Consider the following 27,754-nt stretch of genomic DNA (forward strand, 5'->3'; position numbering starts at 1 on the left):
ACTGCCTTTTGTAATCAAAATATTTATTTTCCTAGGATGGTACTAGTGATGCCAGTCAATCGGCAGTGATTGTATAATGGAAGATTCATTGTAAGAATCTCTTCTTCATAGAATATTAAGAGATTGTTCATCAGAGTTGTTAAGCAAACTTTATAAGCAGGTAGTGGACAGTTTTTAATGAAGCATGAAAAGAATAATTTATCAATTATAACAAACATGTGTTTCATTTTACAACATGTGATCAATTTTGTTCTGCTTAAAATACATTCTGATTTAGAGAGATCTACTTAATATGTAGGCAAATTCTTTTTTCCTATTATTATATGATTAAGAAAATGCTCTTATGGTCTTTTTTACTTTAATAATAAAGCATCATATGCTAAAAACAGAAAGAAATTTAATAAAATTATGATAAACTAGGGAAATTGGGGCTAGTTCAGTCTTTTAAGTGTGTGCATAGCACTCAGTCTTGAAGATCTAACCAGTAACTGTTGAGTAACTTTGCTTTCCACAAATTTTCCTGATACCCTTTTAAAAGTTGGTCACACCTTGTGGTATCACATTCCATAGTTGCAATTATGCACTGCATACAGTATTATTATTTTTTGCATATCAACTAATTTCTAGTATTTTGAGAGAAGAAAAACTGTTCCCGCTTATTAACTTTTTTTAAATAAAAAGACCCAAATATTGTCATCTTTCCTCAGTTAAAAGCTATGCAATGATCTTGATTATTTTGGTTGCATTTTGTTGGGCTTACCCATTTTCACCTGATCCATTTTAGAATATAGTATATGCAGTGTGGTTGCACCATAAATTCATACATATATAGTTGCTCCATGATTAATGGATTATGTGCCATCAAGTTGATGTCAAATTCTAGTGACCACATAGATAGATTTTCTCCATGAAGTTGAGTTGTTCCATACATGCATTTATATGTATGCAGGTATGCATTTGACATTATATTCATGTGTGCATTCCTGTTGATCCCCAACATGAAATTTATCCTTTCTTCCAGTTGCTGCATTTTGAATTGCAGGATAGATTTTTACTCCAGCAGATTGACTTGTTGACTTTGACCATTAATATTGGCCACCTACCTTTGGACTAAAAATTGTTCTGTTTAAGGGATGACAGGTTTTTTCCTCTTACTTTTGAAATTCACAGTAGGTCTAATGTTTTTGCTCCCTGCCTACCTACTCTGATTGGAAGACTGGTTATGATAGTGCAGAAAATGTGATGCTGCGCTTCAGTTTTACCTTCCTTTGCATTGGAGTTGCCGTTCTTAAAAGCATTTAGAGTAATGGTGATATTTTCAGTTAATAGTCCTATCCATCTATACTAATCCACATTAGCTTTATTACAGGATTTAGAAACCTGTAACTTCCCTGAAGTTAATAAGGAAAATTATATATATATATGAAAGTTATTTATATATTTCTTTATTGGATTTTAAGGCTATCTGACTCCAGAATGATACCATTTGTCTGAAATGGTATAGGGTTTCCTGCCTAAGCGTGGGGTTGGACTAGAAGACCTCCAAGGTCCCTTCCAACTCTGTTGTTCTATTCTATTACTTGAGTGGCTTACAGTTTTAAACAGAAAAACAATATAAAGGAACTGGAGTATATCTCATATAACAAAATAGTGATTGGACTCCACAATCATCCTGCCTAATGGTCTGGGACAGCAAAATACTTTTAGGGTGAGTGACACACAAATTTCTGTGGTGATATCATTCTAGAGGGCAGGCACCATGACAGAGTGGTATGCTTCCTACGTCCCAAGAGGTGGCATTATTTTATTGAAGGGACCTGAAACATATCAATTCTTCCCAATCTTACCCAGCAAGCAGAAACCATGAGAATCAAGTGATCCATTATAAGGTCACCCTATGCCTCGAAGTATCTTGTTTATCCACAGAAATCCAGTCCCAGTATGTGATGAGTTTTGCCCATCTATAGGTTTGGGAAATGCTTCCTACAAAATTATGGCTGGAGTAGTGAGGAAATATTGCTATCTATTGCCAGTTAAGCTGATGAGATATTTTATTCAGTACAATCTTTTAATAATATAGAGAGGAACACTATGGAAACTTTGATCAGAGCTAGTGTGTTGTTTGGGATAATAGTTGTTCCATAGGGAGCATAGCCTGTATTCATGGAAAACTGCTCCTGACACTTTCAAGATCTGAAGAACAGAAAAAAAATGAAGACTGAAGGTTTACAGTGCCTAGTTGTTTGTGGGAGTTGAGGTAAAGAGAAGCATTGGGATAAAAAAATTCATTTAGATCTTAATAGATTGTGGATTTTCCATCGCTGTTCTGATGACTGGAGCTAGATTGAAATATTGCTTTTTCTCCAGAGACCTACAGTTTGTACTGTGTGTAAGACCTATCTTGGAGAACTGCTGCAAAGATTGCCACTTTTTTTGGAACAGGTGTGATTTGCAGAAACTGGTTGATACCCTCTTCTCATTATTAGTCATTTCAAATTTGTTTGCTTTATCTGTATTTTTGTTTATGGATCTAAGACTATAAATAAATGATTTGATTTGATTCTGCGTGGCTTACAGATGATTTCAAACAAATACAGGTAGTTCATATTTATAAACTGCTTTGTACATAGTCTGATTATGAGCCAAGGTGGCGCAGTGGTTAAATGCAGCACTGCAGGCTACTGCTAGATCAGCAGGTCAGCGGTTCAAATCTCACCGGCTCAGGGTTGACTCAGCCTTCCATCCTTCCGAGGTGGGTAAAATGAGGACCCAGATTGTTGGGGGCAATATGCTGACTCTCTGTAAACCGCTTAGAGAGGCCTGAAAGGCCTATGAAGCGGTATATAAGTCTACTGCTATTGCTATTGCTATTGACTGTTCACAGGCCTGTAAAGCGAAGGAAAGCTAAAGTAAGATAATAAACATGGTCACAGTTTTACTTAGCACCAATTTACTTAACAATCAAGTTGTCAGTGTTCCAAATATAATCCAGAATTAAATCAGAGTCCAAGGCAGAACTTTCCTCAAACTTCCAATTTATTAAGAGAGACATGTTGGCACAACTGTGGGAAACCCGAATCTGAAAGCTTCCTGGGTTTTCCACCCAGTTGAAAGTTCAAGATCTTCCCCCACATCCACAAGTCCATCACATGGTGAAATCTTCCACTGCCACGCTGGCAATTCCACCCATCCAATTCGAGGCTCAGAGGTACAGAGACAAAAAATGACCTTGGGATTCTAGAAAGGAATGTTTTATTTTGACAACAACAAATTCTACAATTCTACACCTTACTAATGAAACTGCATAGTAAAATAATAGAGTGTGGCAGGCCAAAGACCATAAAAGGAATATGATTGCAGGCCTGACACAAGTAGCCAATCCCAGTTGTTGTCATTGAATGAGGTCTCCCTGTAAGCCCAAGTAAAAAAGCCAGTAACATTAAAATACAACCATATCAGAGGAGAAGCAACTCTGACTACATCACAATTGAAGTGGATTCACACATCATCCTTAATCTACTGCTTGTGGGAAGAACAGTTTCCTCAAGGATTTTATATCAAGAAGAGAGCACTTTACAAATTTGAGGATTCTTCACTGTGTTTAAGCCTTTCTGTGTTGTACAATTTCATTGCATGCTTAGAATTTGTGCATCAAACTTATGTGTAAAAGAAAAAGAAGACAGGTGCAAATAATTTAATCAAAGAAAACTAGACATCCTTAGGCCTTGAAGAGGCAGAGAAAATGCAGAACAGTTCTTTTGAAATTAGAAAGTTGTTTTGGAGGTGCTAAAGATGGCTAAACAAGGAAAATGAAATTAAAAATAAAAGTAATCAATTGGGGTTAAACTGAAGGTAGGGTTTCTGACAAAAATATTTATGATGATTAAAATAATGGGAATGATATATAAAAGATGTGAATTGAAACAAATGGTATAACTCAAGGACATTGTATTATAAAGAAAAGTAATAAATGCTGTAAATATTTTGAACACATTAAATAATCCAAGACAGTTATATTGCAAAGGAAAATGGAACGAACGATTGGAAGTTTTACTTAAATAGCAAAAAATTAGAGCAAACAGATGCATTTGTGTACCACTGTAAATTATTTATTAAAGATGGGAATAGATGGGAAAATGTTAAGACATGCAGTCTTATGTGGTCTGCTTCAAGAAATGAATATTGAAGAAAGTGAAAATGGCTGTGTCTGCTTTTCTCCACTTTGTTGCCCAAAGTGAGAGTCGGTATTTCACTGGGAACATGAAAGTTATGTTGAATGCAGTGGGAAAGGGTTTCTTAAGAAGTATGTGTGATAAAACCAGAAGAGATGGGGCCAAATATAAATGGATCTTTTGAATATCAAAGTGAGTGACTACTGGGAAGTATATTCAATGGATATGGCCATCCAGAGACAATGAATGAGGAATGAATCAAAAGTTAAAATATAAAGGAGAATTTAGTGGGTTAAGAGAAAGAGAAGACCTACAAAGTTTGACTTGGATGAAATTGGTGATAATTTTGAAAAATAGAGGGGAAAAGTAAAGAACATAATGATTTAGTGTATAATTTACCAACAGCCCTCCCCCACTTTTACATAGCTGTCAAGGCCCCTGCCTGAACCCTTTTAGCTTGATGAACATAGTATTTGGAAGTATACTATAGACATGTCCTCATAAAATGGACTGTAAACATGCAGTGGTTGTTTGAGGTACCAATTTTCTTTTATCAAATATAAGTGCTACTTTCTGTTAATATAGATAGTAGAAAACAAAGCAATAGTGACATAGATACCCTTGTGGGATAATATAATTATGAATTCTTGGAGCAGTCACAGTAGGCTAGGTTTCAAAATTTATCAATATGCCCCTGCACATTACAGGTTTTGTTTTGGTGCATTCTGTTATATAGTTATAATATATAAATATATTATAGTTATAATATAAATATATTATAGTTATAATATATAAATATTATAATTTGGATCAGTAAGCCATCGGTAAACATATAAAAAAACCCCATATTTACACACCGTTCAAAAGAAACAAACATTTAGTAAAAAAAATATATTAGTAAAATAACTAAGAAGGAAACAGAAAGACCCGAACACATTTTCTCCAGCAGCCTACATCCCTCAAATAAACAGAGATCAATATCAGCCAAACAATCAAACAGAAAACAATACCCCAATCAAGGAACTACTTAGAAAACCACATTCTCCCCAAAACTGGCATAGTAAGCAATTGTGTATAAATAGGGAGTAAAGTTATTTTTTTCATTAGTTTCACTAGTGTTAACTAGTAATGTATTTGAGGATACTCCTGACCCTGACTCTTCTAAATCCAGCTTGTACAGCTTGCATTTAATGTTCCATTTGTTGTGAATATATGGATTAGCTAGGAAGTTTTAGCCATTTGTATCTTAATATTTACTTTGTTATTTTTTTCTCTTTTATTTTGGTTTATTTGGTTTCTATAGTTAATTCTGGTTTGTTTACTATAGTTAATGTAGCCACAGCTCAGATAATGTGAGCCTTGAAGCTGGCTCAGAAGTCTGAAAAAGCGTCTCTTCAGTTATGGTAGTTTTATTATATCTGAGCTGCAAAAAATGGAATAATCACTAGATGGCAGTAAACAATACAGAAAACCCTAGCTCCATCTTGTGGTTGCTTTGTTTTTTTCAACCCAGATGAAAAAGCCTCTTATGAGACATCAATCCCTTCACAGAAGTAGAAAGGTAGATCTGAAATAACTTTAATGAAACTATTTTTCTGTCTATTTGTTTATTCATCATGTGTTAAATATTTGGAGGTATCCATCCATTACTCAAAACTGTGTGATATTGAGCCTTGGCTTATTCTATGAAGGAATATTACTTGTTATATAGGTATATATTTCAGAAGTCACCTGAATATGTTCTTACCTTGTGGAAAACATTTGTTCTTCTCTCTTTGTTCTTATTTTAGATAGATATGTTAGACATTGTATAATGGAGAAATTGTACTTGAATCCTGTTCTTATGAATGTAATAGTTATTTTCAAAATTGTCCTAATCATGTAATCATATATTAGAACTAGAATAGGTCTTTTTGATAATTGCATAATAGTGTTAATAATTTTAGGATTTTCGCTAGCATAATCTGAGAGAAATAAAAACGTTAACAATAAATATTAACAAATTCTTAATCATGCTACTGTAAGAAAATCCTCCCCCTCTCCTCCAGTGTTCATAGACTATATGCCAATCTTAGATGATAGTGGTCTCTGATTTGTACTTTTCCTGTGCCAGTTCTGGATTTTCAATGTTATGAATAATATGCATGTGCCTGTGTACTTTTTAAAAATGCTAGTATTGTATATTAATCTGAGACTTCTCTGTACTTCAATACTTTAGGGACGTCAGCTTTCAAATAGACTGAAATGGATAGAAGACAAGATCGTTAGATACCAATTGCATAGTGCAGATAAAGAGGAAAACAAATATATCAACAAGCTGGGCTTTGTTAATGATTAAAATAATTAGGGGATCTAATGACTGGAGTAGTTGAAAGAATTTTAGATATCTCAGGTTGTTTTCATTTACTGTAGTATATTAAAAGAGCACCATGTTCTACCACATGGCTTCAGTAATCTGCCCTCCTTGTGTTAGAATGATTTTTGCCTAATTTAGAAAGATGATTCAATTAAATAAAAGCCATTTCTGAGAGCAGAAAAACATACTGAATTTCTCACAATTGTGCTCAGAAAGCCACTATAAATTCAAAGCTTTTAGAATATTAATGTTTGATAAGCAACATCAAGGCAAAGTAGTTGTGAAAAAGCTTTTGGTCAGATAAGGTTTGTTCTTAAATCTCTTTTTGACAATATTATATTCAGAGAATTTTGCTGCTCTTCATCCATCCCCTAGTGAGATGAAGCTAAAGTGGAAGTTTTGTATCAAAATGCTCACAAAGTAGCAGCAGCTCTCACTTTATTCAGGCAAATTCACTCCTGGGCTGGGCAAAGACCAATTTAATTTCATATTATAACCGACCAGTTCATGCTCCATGATGCTCACCAGTGATAAAATTTTGAATATCTAAGAAAAGCCTCCCAACTATGTTACTTCATCTTTTATTTAGAATGTGTCTGGTTGGCTAAATAATATCCTGTATATAAACTATACGCCAGAAAACGCTTGTGGCCCAGCATACTCTGCACAGGACCAAATGATGATGATGATGATGATGATGATGATGATGATGATGATGATGATGATGATGATGTAAACTATAGCTGTGAAGTTTTTAATTTGCAGTTAACTACCATGGGTTACTAGACGTTTTTTCTGAACAACACCTGATAGTCTATAGCAGGGCGTCAAACTCAATTTCATTGAGGGCAGCATCAGGGTTGTGTTTGACCTTGGAGGGCCGGAGTAGGTGTGACCAGGGGTGATGTGGCCAGCTCAATGTCACTCGTGTCGGGGGCGCCTGTGGTTGCCTGAGCACTCTGCCAGCGGAAACGGGCTCCCGAGCTCAGTTTTTAGCTGTAATGGCTTCCTGCAACCTTCTGCCAGCAATGGAGTTCAGGAGGTCAACCTGTGGCCCTCCGTTTTTGCTGGCAGAGGCACCACAGGTTGGTCCTCCACTGTTTCCAAATCTAAGCACTCCATGATGGGCTTTGAGTTTGACACCCCTGGTTTATAGGTTCTTTATCAAGGCTCTAATGCAGGGCTTTCAAACTCCTGGCCTGTGGGCTGGATGCGTCATGTGGTGGCCACGCCCACACCTGGTTTAGCAAAATGGAAAAAAAGTCCCAATATGTCACATGACATTACCATGATGATGTGAGTTTTACACCCCTGCTCTAATGAAAACCAGATAGGTGACTTTGAGCCAATCACTTTTTTTCAAACCACCCCATCTCACAGGGAAGTTGTTATAAAAAATAGGCAAGAGTATTATCTACATCCTTTTTAGTAGTAGAAATAAAAGCAGGAAGTAAATCTAATAATAGATAAATAATGTTGGAATCCTTCAAATATACATCTTTAATTTATTGTTTAGGCAATAATTATTCTAACTACTAATTTAAATATAACAAACTTTCCCCCATACTTTGGTGTGGTGATTTTTGTCCAGATATTATATGTTAACCCTTACCTTTCCAGTTTAAATAGAACAGTCGTTTTAAGGTTGAAGGACATTTTATATTAACTGTGCAGTATGTGAACGATGTTGCTAATTTTAATGTGTGCAAAATCCACATTTGTGTTCAGTTTGAGGGCTTAAACCTTTCCATCCACATGCTTCAGTTTTTAATTAAAAAAACAAAACAAGATAATCCTCCATTGGTACCTTGCCAAGCACCTGGAAAGAGAAAGGTTTGAAGGAATCCAGGCATGGTGGTATCAATGTGGTTCTTCCTTTGTTTGGAATTAGGTTGCTCAGTTTTGGTGTGTAGTCAATGCACAGTTAATCTTTGCACTCTATTTATTGTACTCAGATCTCCGATTTGTTCAGAAATCTTTGTTGGTTCTATTTTATTTTGTAGGATTTTTTTCAACGTGGACAACCATAATTGCCCATAGTATTATAAATGAGGCTTTACTAGTGTTTTATATGATGTTATTTGGCTCTTCCCATCCATGGTACACATAACATATATATTGCTCGGTGAGATATATCATATTTGTTATTTTCCATAGATGATTCCCTAACAAATAGTGAAGCCTGATACAGCTGGGTAAGATCAAGTAAGCAAGAACTACACAGACTTCAGTAAAGTATATTTAATGCTAGTCTTAGAGTAAATAGAGAATCTTAGCAATTATAAGCATTTCCAACCTTCCTTTATAGTGAATTCAATAAGGAGGAGTCTCTTTGAATGATTTGAAATGCTTTTTTCTTATTTCTGGCTTCTTGGATTGTGTTGAAATTTATAAAATAAGCTGCTGATAGACTCGCCTTCTATGTCTATATTGTTTATTCCAGCCTCCCCACAGTTTCTCACTCAAATTATACATAGCTTTAGGCTAGAATTGTTATACTAGAACAGAAAATCATTCTGCTGAAACCAACAACTTTATGTTGTATCTACCAAGTTCTTTTCTTAGTACAATTTTTCAAACATTACCATTCCCAGTTAAGCTACAGATGTGATAAAATTCTTAACTTAAGCCTGGAGCCGTAAGAGTAATGTGGAAAGAAGTCAAACCTAATTGGTGTTGCTTTTTGTCTAAAATACATATGGTACACTATTGGTATAGTTCTGTGATGGCGAACCTATGGCACGCGTGCCACAGGTGGCATGCAGTGTTCTCTCTATGGACATGTGAGCTGTCACCCTAGTTCAGCTCCGTTGTGCATGTGTGCACGTCTCCTGCCAGGCCATTGGGTCTCTGCCTTGCATGTGCAAGGGTGGGGCACATGCAGGGGGAGCATGCATGCACGGGGCAGGTGCTGGGAGAGTACATATACACAGGGAAAGGTCACGTGTGGGGGGGGCATGTGCGCATGCATGTGGGGGTGTATGCCAGGGAGCGTGTGCATTCATAGGGGTGGGGCACATATGCGGGGGCCGCACACCCATTGCATTTTGGGGTTTGGGGTCATGTGCATTTTGGGCACTCGGTCCGGAAAAGGTTAGCCATCACTGGTATAGTTTAATTCTAGACATGATTGCACTCCTGATGAAGGTGCCGATCTGTGACTTGGAGGTGAAATCTTTGAGCAGGGCAACTTTCTACAGCGGTGACTGGTGTGCCATTTAGGGAAGGAGAACATGATAACAGGAACACATGCCCTCATGGATATGAGGCTTGGGTTCATGGGGCTTGAGTGACTGCAGGGCACATTAAAGGCTACCCTTGAAGATAACCTAGAAACTGGAGTTGTGCAGAATGCAATTGCCTGCCTACTGGTACATGAGATCCACTTGTAACCATATTTCCACTTTCAAAAGATACATAGGGTAAGGGTGCTTCAGATAGATTTGCTTCATTATTTATTTATTTCATATATTAGATTTGTTAAGACTGCCCAACTTTAAAAAAAACCCAACTCTAGGGTGTTTACAAAATATATTCTGTCTATTTGGTATTGTCTCCCTCTGGATTTCAGGGCTACCCCCTATGTTGCTGATTTTAAGGAAAGCAGTGACAATTAGTTTTTCAGGAGATTTTCAGACCTGGTTTCATAGCTTTTATTTTCTTTATGAGCAAGATGCAGTCAAACGCCACATAGTTGGCCAATCAGAAAAGTGAGAACACACTGTTTTCAGAAAGGCATCTTTAATGCTAATCAGGGATAAAAACAATCTTATAAACAGTAAGAGTAAATTCCAGGCAGACTTATAGTGAATTAATTAAGGCACATTAAGTCTTTCTGAAAGGCTTCCTCCCCAACCTGTCATGCATGCTGAAGCTTGATTTTTAAAATTAATTTAAAACATGTGAATGCATTTTTATTTTGATAGTTTTATGACAGTGAATTTTACCTAGTATTTTATTATAAACATTTAGATTAGAAAATATAGAGTGTTATAGCAAATAGTCAATCAAATAATATTCTGATGCCATTACACAAGTATATATAAGGTGAACATAAAGTTTTTCTCAGCACATTTTAAAATGATATGAAAAGTTTAAAAAAGTGTAGAAGAAGGGAACCGAAATGATTAGGGCCTTGAACATTGTATGAAAAAAGGCTAAAATATTTGTAGTTCTTTAGCTTGGTGGAGGTAAGGGTATGCCTGAATAAAATGGATGGGGAGATCTTTTCCTTTCTATCTCAGAATACTAAGCCCAGACATTGTAAAATAATTGTGAAGAAGTTTAGGAGTGACAAAAGAACATCTTTATGGTGCATAATTGATCTGTAGAGTTAATTGCCATAACACATATGATGGTTACAGGTAGTCCTCAACTTACAACAGTTCATTTAGTGGCCATTTAAAGTTACAAAGGTACTAAAAAGTGACTTATGATCATTATTTATACTTATGACCATTATAGCATCACCATGGTCAGATGATCAAAATTCTGACGCTTGGCAATTGGTTCATATTTATGACAGTTGCAGTGTCTCAGGGTTATGTGATCACCTTTTGCGACCTTTTGACAAGCAAAGTCAATGAGGAAGTCAGATTCCCTTAACAAGCATGTTTCTAACTTAATAAATTCTGTGGTTCACTTAAAGTTGTAAAATGGGGCAAAACTCGCGTAACAAATTTCTTGCTTAGCAATAGAAATTTTGGGCTTAATTGTGATTGTAAGTCAAGGACTGCCTGTACTAAAAGGCTTAGGTAAAATTTCAAAATGGCTTAGGTAAAATCATGAAGATCAAGTATATTAAGACCAAATAATAGCTTAGAGTCCATGTTACATGGGATGGGGTAGCATGCCTTCAAATTCCAGTTGCCAGGGAATAATAGTGGCATAGGGACATGTTTCCATCCTCTCCATGTGAGGGTCTCAGTGGAAATTAGTTGGACATTGTGGGAAACAAAATGCTAGACTGATTCAGTCCTTATGATCCTACATATTGCCTAGGTCACTAGCTTTGAAACTGTGCACTTTCAGGGAACATCTTCTGCAATGAGTTTATTTGCTATGAAATCTCTGGCCTCAAAAACCCTCTGTGTTAAAAGAACCTGGAGCACATTCAGTTCATAAAGAATTCTGGCCAAACCTGTTAATCCTTCTTGTCACTTTGCATCAACTAAGAATAAATCCTAAAATAACTTTTTCCCAACCTGGCATGCTCCAGATGTTTTGTGACTGCAGCTTCCAAAATACCCATTGGAGTTGGTAAATCATCCCAAACTGTTTTTTTTTCATGTGAGAGATCATGCCATTACTGATTTTTTGGTTGGGGTACAGTTGATAAGCTTCCAAGGAAACCAAGGTTTCTTGGAATACTATTTTGAAAACAACTAGCGGAGTGCATCTGGAATACATCTAGAGTAACACATCCCTCTGAATTTTAATCACAATGTTTTACTTATTTCAGAGAGGCTGGCAACAAATAGACAAAGTACTCTGGATGAAGAGACTCCTTTTTTCTTTCTTTTACTCTCTATGTATTTTTGTAAATATACTTCAAAGCTCAGTGTGAGATTTGCAGTTATGTGATCCAGTGTGTGACGAGAGTCTGTAGTATTATTCTGTTAGTTTTGCTGTGGCTCTTTGTGATGGCTCCCTCAGACTCTAGCTTGGATGAGGAGGAAGAGCTGGTTTCGGAGCTATCTTAGAAGGAGTATAGGGAGCATCAGGGAAAGATGGAAGGGCCGGAGGCAAGACAAAGTAGCAGTGGAATAGGACGATTGTGGTGAAGCAATCCTTAGAACGTTGGAGGAATCTGGAAGAGAGGGGCCAGAACAGCTGGCTGTGCAGTCCAGAGAGGACATGCAGCTGCAACCAGTCAATGTGGGACAAAGAGGAGTTGCCGCCCTTTCCCAATCCAAGGTTGTGCAAGGCCCAGTGGAGAGAAGCGCAGTAGAGATCAGTGAGACTAATCATGAGGAGATAGGCTTGTCCTTCTTAATGAAGTGCACTGGTTGGTGTCTACTTAAGAAGGATTTTGAACTTGATTGGTATTTGAGGAACTAATACTCCAACTTCAACAACGTGAATGTTTTGAAATCTTTTGTACTTTATTGTGCCTTGGATCTGTTGGAGTTGTGTTTGCCTTTGTCCTTCTTCAACTCAGTGATATCATATTTGTATTCGTCTGGCTTCAGCTCATTGGAGTCACGTTTGCCTCTGCCTTGCCTGAATTGGTGGGAGCTGTGGTTGCTTTTGTTGAGCTGTGATCCAACAGGACTAGGGCTACTCTTAGGTGCTGTGGATTAAGTAGTACATCTTGCCTTACTCGTTTGGACTAGGCCACTTTTGGCCAGGATTGGAAAAGACTTAAAGAGGATGACCCCTAACACTTTTATGTGCATAGTGGGAACTTGGGGAGATCCCCAAGGGTAGTTGTGTGAATAAACACATCTAACTCCTTATGGCATGCATGTGCTTGCGGACTGGGGCAGGGCACCCTTAATGAGCACCAAGTTTCTGAAAGATTTGGTTTTGACACCATGCAAGAGGAGATTATGAGCAAAGTTTTGTGGAAAAAAAACTTCTCTCTTGTAATTTCTGTTTTATTTTTGTTTATTTTTTTAGTGCTTTCTTGTTCATCCTCCTGCCATGTTTCATTATTACATAATGTCCATGATATTCGTGGTACCTAAAAATGACTATTCATGTGTACCATCCTAATTTTTGCTCGAACATCTGAAGTATCAGATAAAACATTATTTGAGAAATAGTATGTTATACAGTCGATTTTGTGGGAATACGTAACATCAGAAGACAATGAAGTGGATTTCTTTAAATACATTTCCATATATAAATAATAAGTACACACTAGAAGCATAGCTATTAGAAAAAAAAGTTGAATATCTAGTCGTTTAAGCAAGGCAGCCAATGCAATTTTATTTTTCCTTCAGTTGCTTCCAATTTTCTGTGTCCCACTGGATATCACTTGGCAAGGTCTGTCTGTCAGTAACAGCTCCTTTGAGTTCTAAGAAACTCTTGTTCATGATGTCAGTGATCGTATCTCGCCATCTTATCTTCTGTCAGTTTCTTGATTGCCTTCGATTTTCCCAGGCACCAAGGTATTCTCCATTAACTCTTGACTTCACATTATGTGTCCAAAATATTTCAGCTGAAGCTTCCAATGAATAGTCTGGTTTCCTTCATCTAGTATTGAATGTTTTGTTCTTACTGCAGTCCAAGGTCTTTTTCCCCCCACCATTTTCTGCAGTACCACACAATTCAAAGGCATTGATTTTCCTTCCTTCAGCCTTTCTAAGGATCCAGCTTTCACAGCCAAGGGCTACAATCGGAAAACCTACATCCTTGATAATACCTATCGTGGTTATCAATATAACATTTCTACATTTCAATATTTTGTGCAGATCTGTCTTAAACTTTCTCCTAGGTGGCAAGGGTCTGTTTCATGACTACAGTCATCAGATTTGTGACTTTTTAAAAACAAAATTGGTCAAAAAGATAAAGTTTACCATTGTTTCAAGTCCTACATCTATTGGCTTTGATTTGGCATTCCTACTCACATAATCTTAGCTTTCTTTTTAATAGTTAATGCTAAAGAGCAGGCCAGCCTTGCAGGCTCTTTTTTAAAAAAAATTCAAAAATGAGCTTCCTTAAATCTTCTTCATTGTATTCTAGTTATGAAAATTGTATTATCAGCATATCTATGGTTATTAATCTTAATTTCTACTTCTTTTAGTTAAATATTTCTCATGGTATATTTTTTAATAAATTACATAAGCTGACAGGAAATAAGCCTGGTACAGGTGGTCCTCAATTTACAACAGTTCCTTTAGTGACTGTTCAAAGTTACAACATACTGGAAAAAGGGACTTATGACCATTTTTCACAGTTACGACCTTTGCAGCATCCCCATGATCATGTGATCAAAATTCAGATGCTTGGCAATTAGTTGATACGTATCACCGTTTGTGTGTCCCAAGCTCATGTGATCTCCTTTTACGACCTTCTGACAAGCAAAGTCAATGGGGAAGCCAGATTTACTTAACAACCAGGTTACTAACTTATTAACTGCAGTGATTCACTTAACAACTGTGGCAACAAAAGTTGTAAAAATGGGGTAAAACTCATTTAAGAAATGTCTTACTTAACACCAGAATTTTTGGGCTCTATTGGGGTTGTAAGTTGAGGACTACCTGTATATCTTTCCCAATATTGAATCAATTAATTGCTGGTCTAACTGTTGGCACAAATTCTTCAGTTGTTAACATCTAATATGTTCATGTTTGTAAGGACTATTTAAGCTAGATAATGAGTTTTAAATATCCCCAATCTGCTATGTTCCATGTTATTGCAAGAAAAACTGCATAATCATATCCATGTAATCTTCAGAAGACTTCGGTAATTCTCAGAGTTTCCACTACTGTCTTCAGTGATAAATACATAAATCTAGATAATTTGTTTACATGCTATTGACCACTAAGTTGGTATTGACTCTTTCTGACCACGTAGATAGATTTTCTCCATAAAGCTCTGCCCCTAAGCTGCTTTTTCTAGCCTTCTAATATATGCTTCCCTTTATTGCATATTTATTGGCCATTATTCTTCATAGATTGATTATGTAAATTTTTATACCTCATTTTCCAGTCCTGAGTTCCTTTACTTAAATTCACAATATTGAAAAAGCAAATTTCTTATGAAAATGGGTACATATTTTATGTATAATTCTATCCAAACCTTTGCAGGCAATTTGGCTTACCTAATGTTTTTTATGTAGTTTTATAAAATGTAAATAGTTTGCTTTTATTCATGAATGTTTAAATACTTTTTATTCTATGTACTTTTCTTTTTTTTACATAGTTTTTTTAAATTTTCCCATTCTTTTTATGGGGGTACTCTGAACAGTTCAGAAAAACTGAATAATAACTGCATTGTTTATTCTTGATTTGGTTTGTCATATGCAAATTAAAAACATGATATTAAAATGGGGATCAAACTAGTTTCTTCTCCATTACTTCTATCATATAGTATACAGAATTTAGGAACTATATTATTATTGACTAGTTATTTGTCCTGTTAACAGAAACAGAGTGTATCAAAAGTATAGTAGATAAAAGCTATTACGGTATAAAATGACAGAACTGGACTACTAAGATTCAAGTACAGGTGGTTCTCAATTTACAACAATTTGTTTAGTGAACTTTTTGACTGAATTCCCCTTACCTTCATCTTGAATAATGTCATTTCTCTCTCCGTATCCTTATCTCTCCCTCTCTCCTCTGTCCCTCTCTCTCTCTCTCTCTCTCTCTCTCTCCCTCTCTCTTTCTCTTTTACACATACCACCCACCAACAACCATTTATTTTACATAAATGTCTCCACAGTGGCAACCCTATACTGAATCCTTGATTTACAAATTATCCATTATAAATTGCTCCATTACTCCCAGAATATATCCAAGTTACCTGCTTCCATCTTGCAAAGGGCCTCTTAACATATTACAGTATTTAATATGTTTCTGAAAATCTGCCCTTCTGTATCATATTGCATATTGAGGAACAATTTATTTCTCTATTTTCCCATTTCCAAGTCAGACAACTGCTATTTGTATGCCTATTATATAAATAAGAAAATAATAAACTACCATAGTAAAATTTCTGTCTTCCTCTTTTTTTTTGTCCTTTTAAATAGCTATATTGCAAACCAGCGGGATTTAGAAAGCATAAATGAAATAGATGTTGGACTGTACACTGGATTAAGAAATTTGTAAGTATATATTTTAATTATGTATATTTAGTATTATAAATTACATATTTTGCCCACTCTATGTAAGCTTTATAATGGGATGTACTGAGGTCTTACAGGTGGCATTGTCTTCATTTATTTCATTTAACAGAAGCAACTCAACTCTGTATATTTGTGGATGTAATTCATGAAGCTGAGTATAATGAGTAATTATAGCAAATAGAAACTTTTATCACATGCATCACAGATGCTTGAATTGGGAAATAAAATAACAATTCTTGAACCAAAATGTATTCTGAAATTCCTTGAGCTATATGCTATACTCTCCATAAATAAATGAATGGACAATACATCACTCAGTAATTGTAACTTGTGCTTGTGTACTTTTACAGAACTGTGGTGGACTCAGGCTTGAAGTTTGTCTCACGCCAAGCTTTCCTGAAAAATATTAACCTACAGTACATGTAAGTTAAAACCCACTTTATGACTTTAGAACAAGCAGGATAATTTAATTACCAGGGGGACTTAAAATATTGTCTTCCATATATATTGCTGGATTCAGGCTTGCGGCTGGTTCCCACTTTGTAAAATCACTTTTGTTGTTCAGTCGCTAAGTCATGTCCAACTTTTCCTGACGCCCATAAACCACCTATCACTGTATACAAGAGCAAAATGAATCTGGAAAAAGACAAATATAAGTATATAAGTATAATCTTTATTGTAATTGTACTTAAATACAATGAAATTGGTTTTAACCTCACTGGTGCAAAATTATAGCAGAAACGAAAATAGAAAGAAAAAGAAAAAAAACTAGCATGGAGTGATTGTGATTGTATTTAAAAGTCTGACAGCCTAAGGATAGAAACTATCTTTAAACCTCTTTGTTTGTCTGGGAAAACTTTGAAGTCTTCTGCCCAATGGTAGAAGTGCAAAGAAACACTGACCAGGGTGTGAATCACTCTGAGTATCTTCCTTACTCTGCTAAAGCAGCGAGATCTGGTGATGTCATCCAGTGGTGTCAGAGTATTGTTCCCCTTGCAGTGATACTGGGTCAGTGGTGGGTTACAACCGGTACGCCCTGGTATGGGCGTACCGGTGCCTGCTGAGACACCGGGTACTGTTCCAGTAGGATGCTCCGGAGGGCCCACCCACGCTCCTTACAAGTATTTGAGCTCTTCGACACTTATGCGCACAGAGCATACAACGCCTGTGCGATGCTCCGCCAAGCAGCTGGAGCATCACAGAGGTGTCGCAGAGCGTCGCAAAAGGTAAGAACGCATGTGAGTGTGTGCGCACATTCATGTGGTGGACGCCAGGCCCCTTTGTACCGGGATCCGGAACCCACCACTGTACTGGGTATAATCCACTATGAGTTGTTAGGGAATGCAAGCTGGAGGATGTTGTGAATTCCAGAAGCTCATGACTTCATATGGACCTCTGACTGACCACTATAAGAAGGTTAAGTTGACTAGAAGGCCCTTTGAACTAATCCAACAACTCTCTTCTTGCTAAGTATGTATCTGTGTCCTGACCCAAATTCCTCCTCCCCTTTGAGGGTATTATAATTGCTAGAGCTGCACATGGCAGCCAATCAATACATACTCATTTTCCTTTTCTGTTGTTCAAATGACATTTTCAGCAAAATGGTTAGACAGTTTGCTGCCAAACAGATGGCAGTGGACTGTCCAAGTTTAGTATTAGAAGGAATGATGACTGGAAAATATCCAGCTATTTTTGGATACATATTGGAATGTTGTTTTAAATAAAGATGTGATTTACTGATCTTGCTCTTTAATGTAAGTAATTTCAAATAATAGCATAAGCTAAAGATCTTACATAAGTGACTTTAAAAGTTCTATCTTTAGGGGCAAATAGCTACTAAGGAACTATGTGCTGATTCATTTACAAAATTCACTTCTATAGAAATATCTCATCCATTAGAAAAGAGGAGGATGTTGGATGAGTTGAGAGGAAAGCAGAGGATGGAAGAAATGTTGTTTTGACTATCAGCTATCCAAGATTGTTGTGACAGTGTGCACTGTGCAAGCTATTCCACTGGCTATTGGAGGGTATATGTATAGCTCTCTCTCTGTGTGTTTGTGTGTGTGTGTGTGTATCATTCGGAAAAGTATGTTTTTCTTAAAAAAACATTGCCTTGTTGAGATATGAGTTAATTTACATTCTTATAGCAATAATGTACATTAATAATTTCCCTGTGTCTTCTCTTAACAAGAATTTGGCACGTTTATGATTTAGAAACTTTCTTTTTTTAGAAAATAAACATAAGACATAAATTATATGAACTTCCAGTTTTTTAAAAAAATATTTGGGCTTTAATCAACTCACATCAGATCTCTTTAATTATATTTAAAATCCCTTTAAAACAGATATGCTACAATATAAATAATTCAAAAATATCAGTACTAATACAGATATGTCCACCAACCTCAGTAGTATCAAATTCTAAAGAACTTTAAATAAAATATTTTATAAACATATTTGCCTTTTTTTCCAGTTACCCAGGTGAAAGTTATATAGACAAAATGGCTGTTTTAGCTGATGTATGATTATAAAAATCAGTAATATTGTAAACAAAGCAAATTAAATATTCCATAGACACTACCTAAATGTAAACTGTAGTATCAGAGCAACATCTAATGGAAAAATCTGAAAATCTTTTCTATATTTTCAAAAAAGATCACTGCATCTTGCTGTATATTCTTCTATTGTGCAGACATAATAAAGAATATTTTCTATTACTTTTGTTACTTATGCATAGGCTGGCCCATGGTATCATAAGAGGAAAGTGTCACCAAGACATTTTATTGACATTTCATTGGTCTGCTTTGGTGTTCCTGCAATATTAAGATAACACAAATATATGTCCTAGAGCAAGGGTGTCAAACTCAATTTCATTGAGGATCAGGGCTAGGGTTGCATCAGGGTTGTGTTTGACCTTGGGGGGCTGGGTGTGTGTATGGCCAGGGTAAGCTCCATTTTTTCCCCTGATGGCCTCCTGCAACCCTCTACCAGTGAAACCTGAACTCTGTTTTCGCTGGCAGAGGCACCGTGGGCTGGTCCTTTGCTGTTTCCAGGGCGGATCTAAGCACCCGTGGGCAGGATTTGGCCCGTAGGCCTTGAGTTTGACACCCCTGTCCTAGAGGGAATAATAAAATTTCTGTTTGCGGAAGAAAAAGGATAATGACAAGAAGGAATAAGTTTTCTGATAAATAACAGATAGAGGAGAGCACTGGGTTAGGTCACCTTTAGCTAAGGCAGCTGTAAATGTAACTTTAGATTAACCTTATTGTCCATGTAAGTTGAATAATCAATTCACATAAGAAATGTATCTTGGCAAAACATTTCATTATAGCTTTGCCATAAATACTTCACTACAAATAGATCATCTCACTACAAATATGCTATGTTCACCAATAATTGGGCATACTGACTGAGAATTCTGCAAATTGTAGTCAAAAACATCTGGCCACTAGAGTGGTAAAGGTTATGAAATACTTTAAGCATTTTACTCTCTTAAGATGTAAAACAAAGATAAGCTTTTATTTCTGTTTTCAGCTAACAATGTTGCTCATAACATGGAATCCTAGAAACATTAGTTAATTTTCAGTATTATTTAGAGTAGGAATGGGCATTTCCCAAATGTCTTTTCTTCAGTCCACATTGATTACTTTGCTGAAATTTGGTGGCAAATCAACAAATGGGAGAGGCATGGCTTCCAATTGTTTTCCAGAAGAATTAAAAGAATTAAAGAAGAAAAAGGTGTTTTACAATAGACTTTAAGAAAGTAAGATGTACATATACACAAACCTCGATGAAACACCTGTCTTTAAAAAGAAGCGCTATTCTCCTGCTCCATTAATGTGCTATTATTTTGTCATGGATGACTTCAGAAAATTTTCTACCAGGGACATAATGGTAATGCTGCACACTATTACTACACTTTTTAGTATGTATTTTGTTGGATAGTTGACATCTTCACTTAATTGGCCCTGGTGTAAAACAGAATTCAGGAAACTACTGTTGTATACTTGGGGTAGGTGGATCTGGATTGAAAAAAAATCAGACAAGCACCACTTGGCAACATTTCTGATTTTTATTGTGGCACAGAGCCTATGTCTTATTCAGTGAGCATATAATTCCTATGGAAAATAAAAAGAAAGGTGCGGCTAGTCAGGGAATCTTTCTATTTTGTCCAATTTAAATATTCCTTAGTAAAGGAGTGCCTCCCACAGTGTATGCGATCATGTGAATATAGTCAAGAGCAAGAATGCAATTTGATTTTAATTATAATGGAAGATGCTAAAGTGTATTGCAATATAATACGGTAAATGCTTAATTGAACTGAAAGGCTTAATGATTTCATGTTACCATTTTTCCATGATGTTTGCTGTGAACGCATAGTTTAAAAAAGTATTTCTAAAAAGTCTGCAATTGAGTTGTTTTGGATATAGTCAGGGTTTGGAAAAGTAAAACCTTTGATGTAGGATCAAAGACGATATGGTAAACATCTATTTTGCTTATGAATAAATTGAGCATTTAGTCAACATCTGAGAACATCTTTGGAGTAAAACTTAATCCAATGTTTTTTTCCCTTCACTTGAAATGAACTTTTCTAAGGTACATGTTGCAATCAGTGTTTATATGTGCCCAGTCTAGATGTCAAACTATGATACAATCTGTATCAGTTTTGGAAATCATCAGCAGGAGTTGTTTGACAGAGTTTAACTTCCTGGGATGTGTCTCTCAAACTCTCGTTTCCTCATTTTAATTATGACTGTTTCTTTACAGTAACTTCTCCAGAAATAAGCTTTCAAGTTTGTCCAGGAAGACTTTCCGCCATCTGAATTTGACAGATCTGTAAGTAACTGCTTTTCTGAAAAATCAAGTTTATGGTTATAATAAATGTTATTAGCATTTTTACAGAATTTTAGTTTTTAGATTCCAGCAAGAAAACATTTAAAGTAAAATTTGTTTTACAGTACTGTGTGTTTTAATATGTGTGTTGGGTGTATGTGTGTATTTAACATATAGGACACAGTCCAGGGAACATATAGTTGAAGTCCTCTTGCAGCTACTAAGTTACTATCAGTCCAGGTAAACCAAGAACAATCCATGATTGTTGATTGAAGATATAGGTAATCCTAGGATTCCAACCACTAATTCAACGTCTGTTCAAAGGTTCAATGGTGCTGAATTAGTGGTACTTATAATTAGTCCTTGAAGTTTTACTGTTGCAGCCCCAGAACAGGCACATGATTTGTGTGGTTGGCCATGAGCTTGCACTTACGAAGTTTGCAATATCACATGATCACCATGGCTGTGAAAGTCAATGGGAAAGCTGGCAAGGAAGTTTGCAAAACATTGCTGTAAGTCACTCCTGCTCCCTCTTCTTTTTCTCCTGAGTATCCACATTACTGAATAAGGGATTCCAGGGATTTCATACTCTATAGTGCACCCCCTTGTCTGCACTACATAACTCAGATCCACCTGGCCAAAATCTGCACTTGCCCTCTATTTGCCTGCTTGAACTTGTATGGGGCCAAAGCATGCACCTCTCTGCAGCATTCACCCCCCCCCTGCATTTTGCTGCACTATGGCACTACCAGTGTACCCACTGCACTCTATAGTTGCTCACCTTCCTATTGAGCTACACTCATGCCACACTGCAGTACCCACTGACTGCTTGTCTATCTGCACTTGTGCCATATTGCAACACCTCCTTCCTCCCTGGCCATTCTCTGTTGACTATCCATCTACCCAGTTAAAAATAACAAAAATTAGAGTGGTAGAAATCAATCTGGAAATCTATAGAAATTCAGGGGGAGTCATCTTGCTAGATTGTTTTCTGTTTCTGACCAGAACTAGCATGGTGCCTATTTAATATACTTAAAATTTCAAATTTGCTCCTTGTCCTGTAAGTTTGATAGTTAAAATTCTTCCTTTCTATCATTATTCACAATACCAGACCTGTTATATATCAAATCCACCCTTTTTTCCTTGTACAAGAGAAATGTTATTGTTCACTGTATTGCTACAGTTAATTTCACAACTGTCATACTTATCAGATAGGAAGATATTTTTCCTAAACAGTTGGAAATCGAAGCATATTCATATAGGCCAATATTGTAGCAATTATTTTTTGTAAATGGGCTATTTTATTTTATAGAAAGATAATTGTAAGTTATTAATTCCATTTATTTCCTGGACACACACACACACAGACACACACATATACATACATACACACACACATGCATACACAGTATATACAGTATATATACAGTGTGTGTGTGTATGTTTATATGCATGCATGCATGCATGCATACATACATACATACATACATACATACATACATACATACATACATATATATATATATATATATATATATATATATGCACAAAACATATTAACACATTAATCCATGTATTGGGGAGCAACAAATCTCCAGATTTGGAAGCTATTTGTGGAGTTTCAAATACAGATTTGCTTTTTGATGTAGTTCCCACTCTTTTCTAATTAAAGTGTAATTGAGCTGAGAATAGAGATTGTTTGGTATAGTTGTATATTTATACTGAGGTCTACATGCTTTTTTTCTCTCCTACACACCATTGAAAGCAACTATTGTTTCTCCAAAACAATGGAAGTAGTCTGCTTAACATTTCCAATATATTAGCGTAAATTTGTCAAACCTACAAAACTCTCTCTTTGATCTGAATATTTATTTGAGCTGATCTACTCAGACAGCTTCGACAACATCTGAACTGCTGTGAATATTCTATGAGATTACATTGACAGAAGGATCTGGAAGACCAAATCAAATGTTCTGCCTGTAGATGGTTATAATTAATGCTGGATTGTTTCATCTTAATAAAATATCTTAGGGGCAACAAGTGGTACATCAATGAATTAGCTCATGAAAGATAGGTTATGCTTTTATGAGCAAAGCTTAGATAATATTCCTTGCCTGAGCCAGACATCTGGACTTTTTGCTGTTTCTTTTTTTATTCTAGCTCTTTATACATTAAGTACAAGAGATACTTTAAGTACCTAATTAAAGAGGCTTTCCTGGATGTGTTAATTTTAACTGGGTAATAAAGATTCCATTTTAATTCCTCAGTGTGAGCTTATATATTCTTATAAGTCTTAGAGCTCAGTATTTGTTGTTGTAGTCTTAAATGTTACTTAAGCCATTTTTGCATTTGTTCCAAGGGTTTCATAGATGACTTCTTTTTTCAAGTCTCTGCATCTTTTGCTTGAAATATATTTCTGTGATGTTTGACCATAAGGGGGAGCTCAGTTTATCCACAATAATAGAAAACATCTAAACTGTATTATGGGACACTGTACACTGAGAATTAAATATGATTATTGTTCATGGTCCAGAATAATTGTTTTCCTACTGAATTGAAAAAAAATGGCATTCTTTTCTTCCCAGTCAAGACTAGATTTTTGAGCTTTTCAAACCTGATTCTCTCCAAATGTGTCTAAACTAGCAACACTGGCTAAGAATGTTAGGAATTATAGTCCTAACACGTTTAGAGGAGATCAGATTGTAGACTAAACTAGATAAATGGATTAGAACTATTTTGGGCAAAATCAAACAAAGGGGGTTTAGGACCTCATTTTAGAAGGGGCATCCCCTTTCACACAGATGCAAAAGGGAATATATTCTAATCCAATGAATTAGATCTGTCAGGAAGTACTATTTTATTGATATATAGACTTAGCTGATTAGTAGATTAAAGTTTAGGAGCCACCATGCAATGTCAATATTGCATTTAAATATCCACATAACAATCAGTGGAAAAATAAATACATTGTTTGGACAGGAATGAAAAGTGTTTTCCTCTTAACCTAATTGTGGGCCAGAATAGTGACAAGTGCTTTCATCTGCTGTTTTTGTCACTGTTTAGACCTGTCTAGTATTATTTTAAAGTGTCTTTGATTTGTGAACTGTTATTTGAGGGATTATTTTCTTTAAAATTCTGATATAAATCTATTTGTTGTTGTTGTTGTAGGACTTTAGATGGCAACCCTTTCAAGTGTTCCTGTGATATTATGTGGATCAAAGTATTCCAAGAGACCAAGCTTCCAAAAGCAGAAACTCAGGATTTTTACTGCATAAATGACTACAACCAGAGGATATCTCTGCTGGAGAAGCCAGTCCCAAACTGTGGTAATGCACTTTTATGAAAATAAATAATATCTATATTTAAGCTGTTAAAATGGAGTACAAGAGATTAAGCTCTACCTCTGTGTAAACATCATTAATTTGGATAGAACCTCATAGAAAGTTTAATGGATTTTCTTATTTTAAAAACAAGTTTTAGTTTTGATTGGGAGATACATAAGTCCTATTTCAGACAACTCTTGCAGTCATATGCAGGATGCTTAGATGGAATCATGATTAATAGGATTCAGGCATGATTTTCTGTCTGAAATAATTTTTCAAATTCATTTTAGTGATACACTAATCCCCCCAAATGTACTCTTATTTCTAATTTATCTAATGAAGTATTGTTTCTATTATAAGAACATTGAAAACTGTTCATGTCCTGTTATTCTATAAATAAAACTGTTGGTTAAAACTGAAACAGATAATTGTAAATTGAATGAACTCTAGATCTGTTCCCACTTCAGAAAGTTTTGCTTCAAAATAATAATAATTTTAAACATTTCAAAAATCACAAAATTTTCACTTGCATCTAGAATGAAGCAAGCTACTTATCTGAGTAAATAATCTGGTATGTAATGAATTGTGCTGTGATTCAATTCATGGAAAGTTCTTGTTGGTGGAAAGAGAAACAATTTTCACTGATTCTTCTCTCTGTTGCATTTCCATAAAAATATATGCTGGAAGACTGCTAAACAATGAGTGGGTGGCGATTTTGGAGATTATGATGGAAGGGAGAAATTGACGAAATGAATAAAATTTATTTCTATTAGTGGAAGGAAAATGTTGTATCTAAGGGTCACATACATTTATCTCTTGTGCTTTCTGTTGTTTACAATGTAAAAATGGAAAAATCCTGAATTCCATGAAATCTTTTTGCAGGCTTGTTTATGGTGCTTGATATTCTGTCTCCTGTTTTCTTTGCATTAAAAAATTGTGTCAATGGACTTGCACCTTCTTTTTCTTCTTTTTTCTTTCCTTTGCTACTTTTTCTTATTAAAATAATTGAGGGGACTATTTATATTGTATATTGTATATTAATGTGTAGAATTTCATCTTGAGGCATCATCTTGAAAAGGTTTAAGCTTTACTTTATTACCCTTTTAAAATGAATTACACTATATATTTTTTATATTTCTCTTTGCTTCTGATCCAACAGGGAGTAAAATATAAGAGATGCATTTAGTATGGTATTATTTTAATGGACTGTGTGATATTGTCTGAAGTACCTTTTTAAAAGATGTAAATTTGGCATAGGGTAAAAAAGGGAGACACAATTGATCCAATTCTGTGGATCAATGCAACTGACAGACATGAAAACCTAAGCCTTACAAGCTTTGAAAGACAAAAATCCATAAGGAAATTTCTCTGACATCTGCCAGTTTGAAGATTATTTTTAGTACTTTGTTACAAGATTTCTGGATAAAGTCTTTGTATAACCAACGAGTTCTGTGGTGCTTTAGTTACTGGGATAGCTTAGGTTAACCATGATAACATTTTATTGCCTAAAAAATACTAGATGAATCAAAGCATTTGGCTTTCATCCCCCTCCACAGTGATTTGCATTATGTATTTTTTCTTGTTTGGTAAAAAAAATTCTGTTTTAGCTGTGCTTCTTGGCAATAGTCAGATTAGAATTATTTAGCCATATGGTATTATGGTCAAGGCTGGATGAATCAGTTTTGGGGCTTCTGTTGAAATGTATTTCAACAGTTATTTCTGATAATATAATCCTTAAAACATATACAACTATAGCTTGAAAAAATGGTACCTGTTTATTTCAGTACCAAAAATAAGGATGTCATTGAGCATTTTTAAATTAAGCACAATATCATTCAGCATAGAACAGATGAATTTTACGTAGGGTCAGACCATTGTTCAGGATTTCTGGATTGCTTTGGATTTCTGAAATTCAAATTATACTGATTCCTAATACAAGGAATAAACATTGATCCCATCACTGACATTGTGGTGAGGACTGTACTACTCTTTGCTGTTGAAATATCAACATCAAGAAGAAATGCTGCTTTACTTAAACTGGGCTTAATACTTATATGTATACTCCTTAAAGATTTTCTTCTATTTTTGTTATGGTGAGCTAGCATAGTAGTAGTTATGTGTTGACTTACCTATCTACATGCCTGCCTGCCTGCCTGCCTGCCTGCCTGCCTGCCTGCCTGCCTACCTACCTACCTACCTACCTACCTATCTACCTACCAATGGTGGGTTTCTAATTTTTTTACTACCAGTTCGCTTGTGTGCGCATGCTCATGTGGGTGGGTGGAGCCTCCTCCCGCTGCTACTATAGGTTTGCCCGATCCAGGCTGAACCAGGAGCAACCCACTTCTGCTACCTATCTGTTTGAGAAAAGATACTAAGGGTGCTGTGTTATTAAGGCAAAACTAACTATTTTTCCTCACAGGCTCAGACCCCTCACTTATTATGTGAGAGACAATAGAATTTATTTACACAGATTTGTATAAGGTTTATAATTGGGAGGGATATAAATAGAGATTAGGTATATTTCAGTATACAAAAGTTAACTTGTACTATTATGAATATTTCATTCTTTAGTATTTTCTTCCTTTTAATTTTGTATCTTTGTTTCTGATGGGAATCCGTTACAATTGCAGCTGCCAAGGGCTTTGTTTATAAATTTCAAATATACAAGGACAAAATTTTCATCTTATGATGCTCTTTCTTGGGAGCACTTTATAAGACAGAGATATTTTAGTTCTCATAAATTTACTACACAGACTTGCCGTAATCTAATTATCCATATTAGACATCTAAATAAACCCTCTCCTGCCCAAATTTAAACAGTATTTAAAACCAGTGCTTCTAATTATTTTGCTTAAGAGAAAAGTAAGAACAAAGAAGTCTAACTGAGGAGCATGGAAAATTTAAACGACAATCACACACATGTTTATACGAGAGTCCTGGATTCGTGGATCATGCTGAATGAGAGGCCCTGAGCCTCAATGTCATATGTAATCCTCAGGGATTTCCAAATTGTCACCAAACTGGAATGATAATATGACAGGAAGTAAAAATGATCAGATGCACGACGAGAGACATAATCAAATTAACAATTTTTAATTTTAATTACATTTTAATGTAAATTACATTTAGTTTTCATCCTGACTCTTATCCCTTAATGTTGGAGTATAGTCTTTAGCCTGGAAATATGTCCATACCATGAATCTAAGTCAGAATTAATTACAGAAGTTTAATATATAAAATCCAGCTATTGTGGTTCAAAAACTATGATTTA

The 27,754-nt window shown here is 35.6% G+C and overlaps 1 protein-coding gene across 1 annotated transcript in view; it reads left to right on the top strand.

Moving 5' to 3' along the window:
- Positions 1-27,754, top strand: part of NTRK2 (neurotrophic receptor tyrosine kinase 2) — a 207,050-nt gene that overhangs the window by 6,717 nt on the left and 172,579 nt on the right. Inside the window, exons 3-6 of the mRNA XM_032214692.1 lie at positions 16,229-16,303; positions 16,675-16,746; positions 21,092-21,160; positions 24,326-24,483. Coding sequence (XP_032070583.1) covers positions 16,229-16,303; positions 16,675-16,746; positions 21,092-21,160; positions 24,326-24,483 — 374 coding nt within the window. The remainder of the gene's footprint in view (positions 1-16,228; positions 16,304-16,674; positions 16,747-21,091; positions 21,161-24,325; positions 24,484-27,754) is intronic.

The sequence above is a fragment of the Thamnophis elegans genome, chromosome 3 (assembly GCF_009769535.1).
Source record: "Thamnophis elegans isolate rThaEle1 chromosome 3, rThaEle1.pri, whole genome shotgun sequence".
NCBI lineage: Eukaryota > Metazoa > Chordata > Lepidosauria > Squamata > Colubridae > Thamnophis > Thamnophis elegans.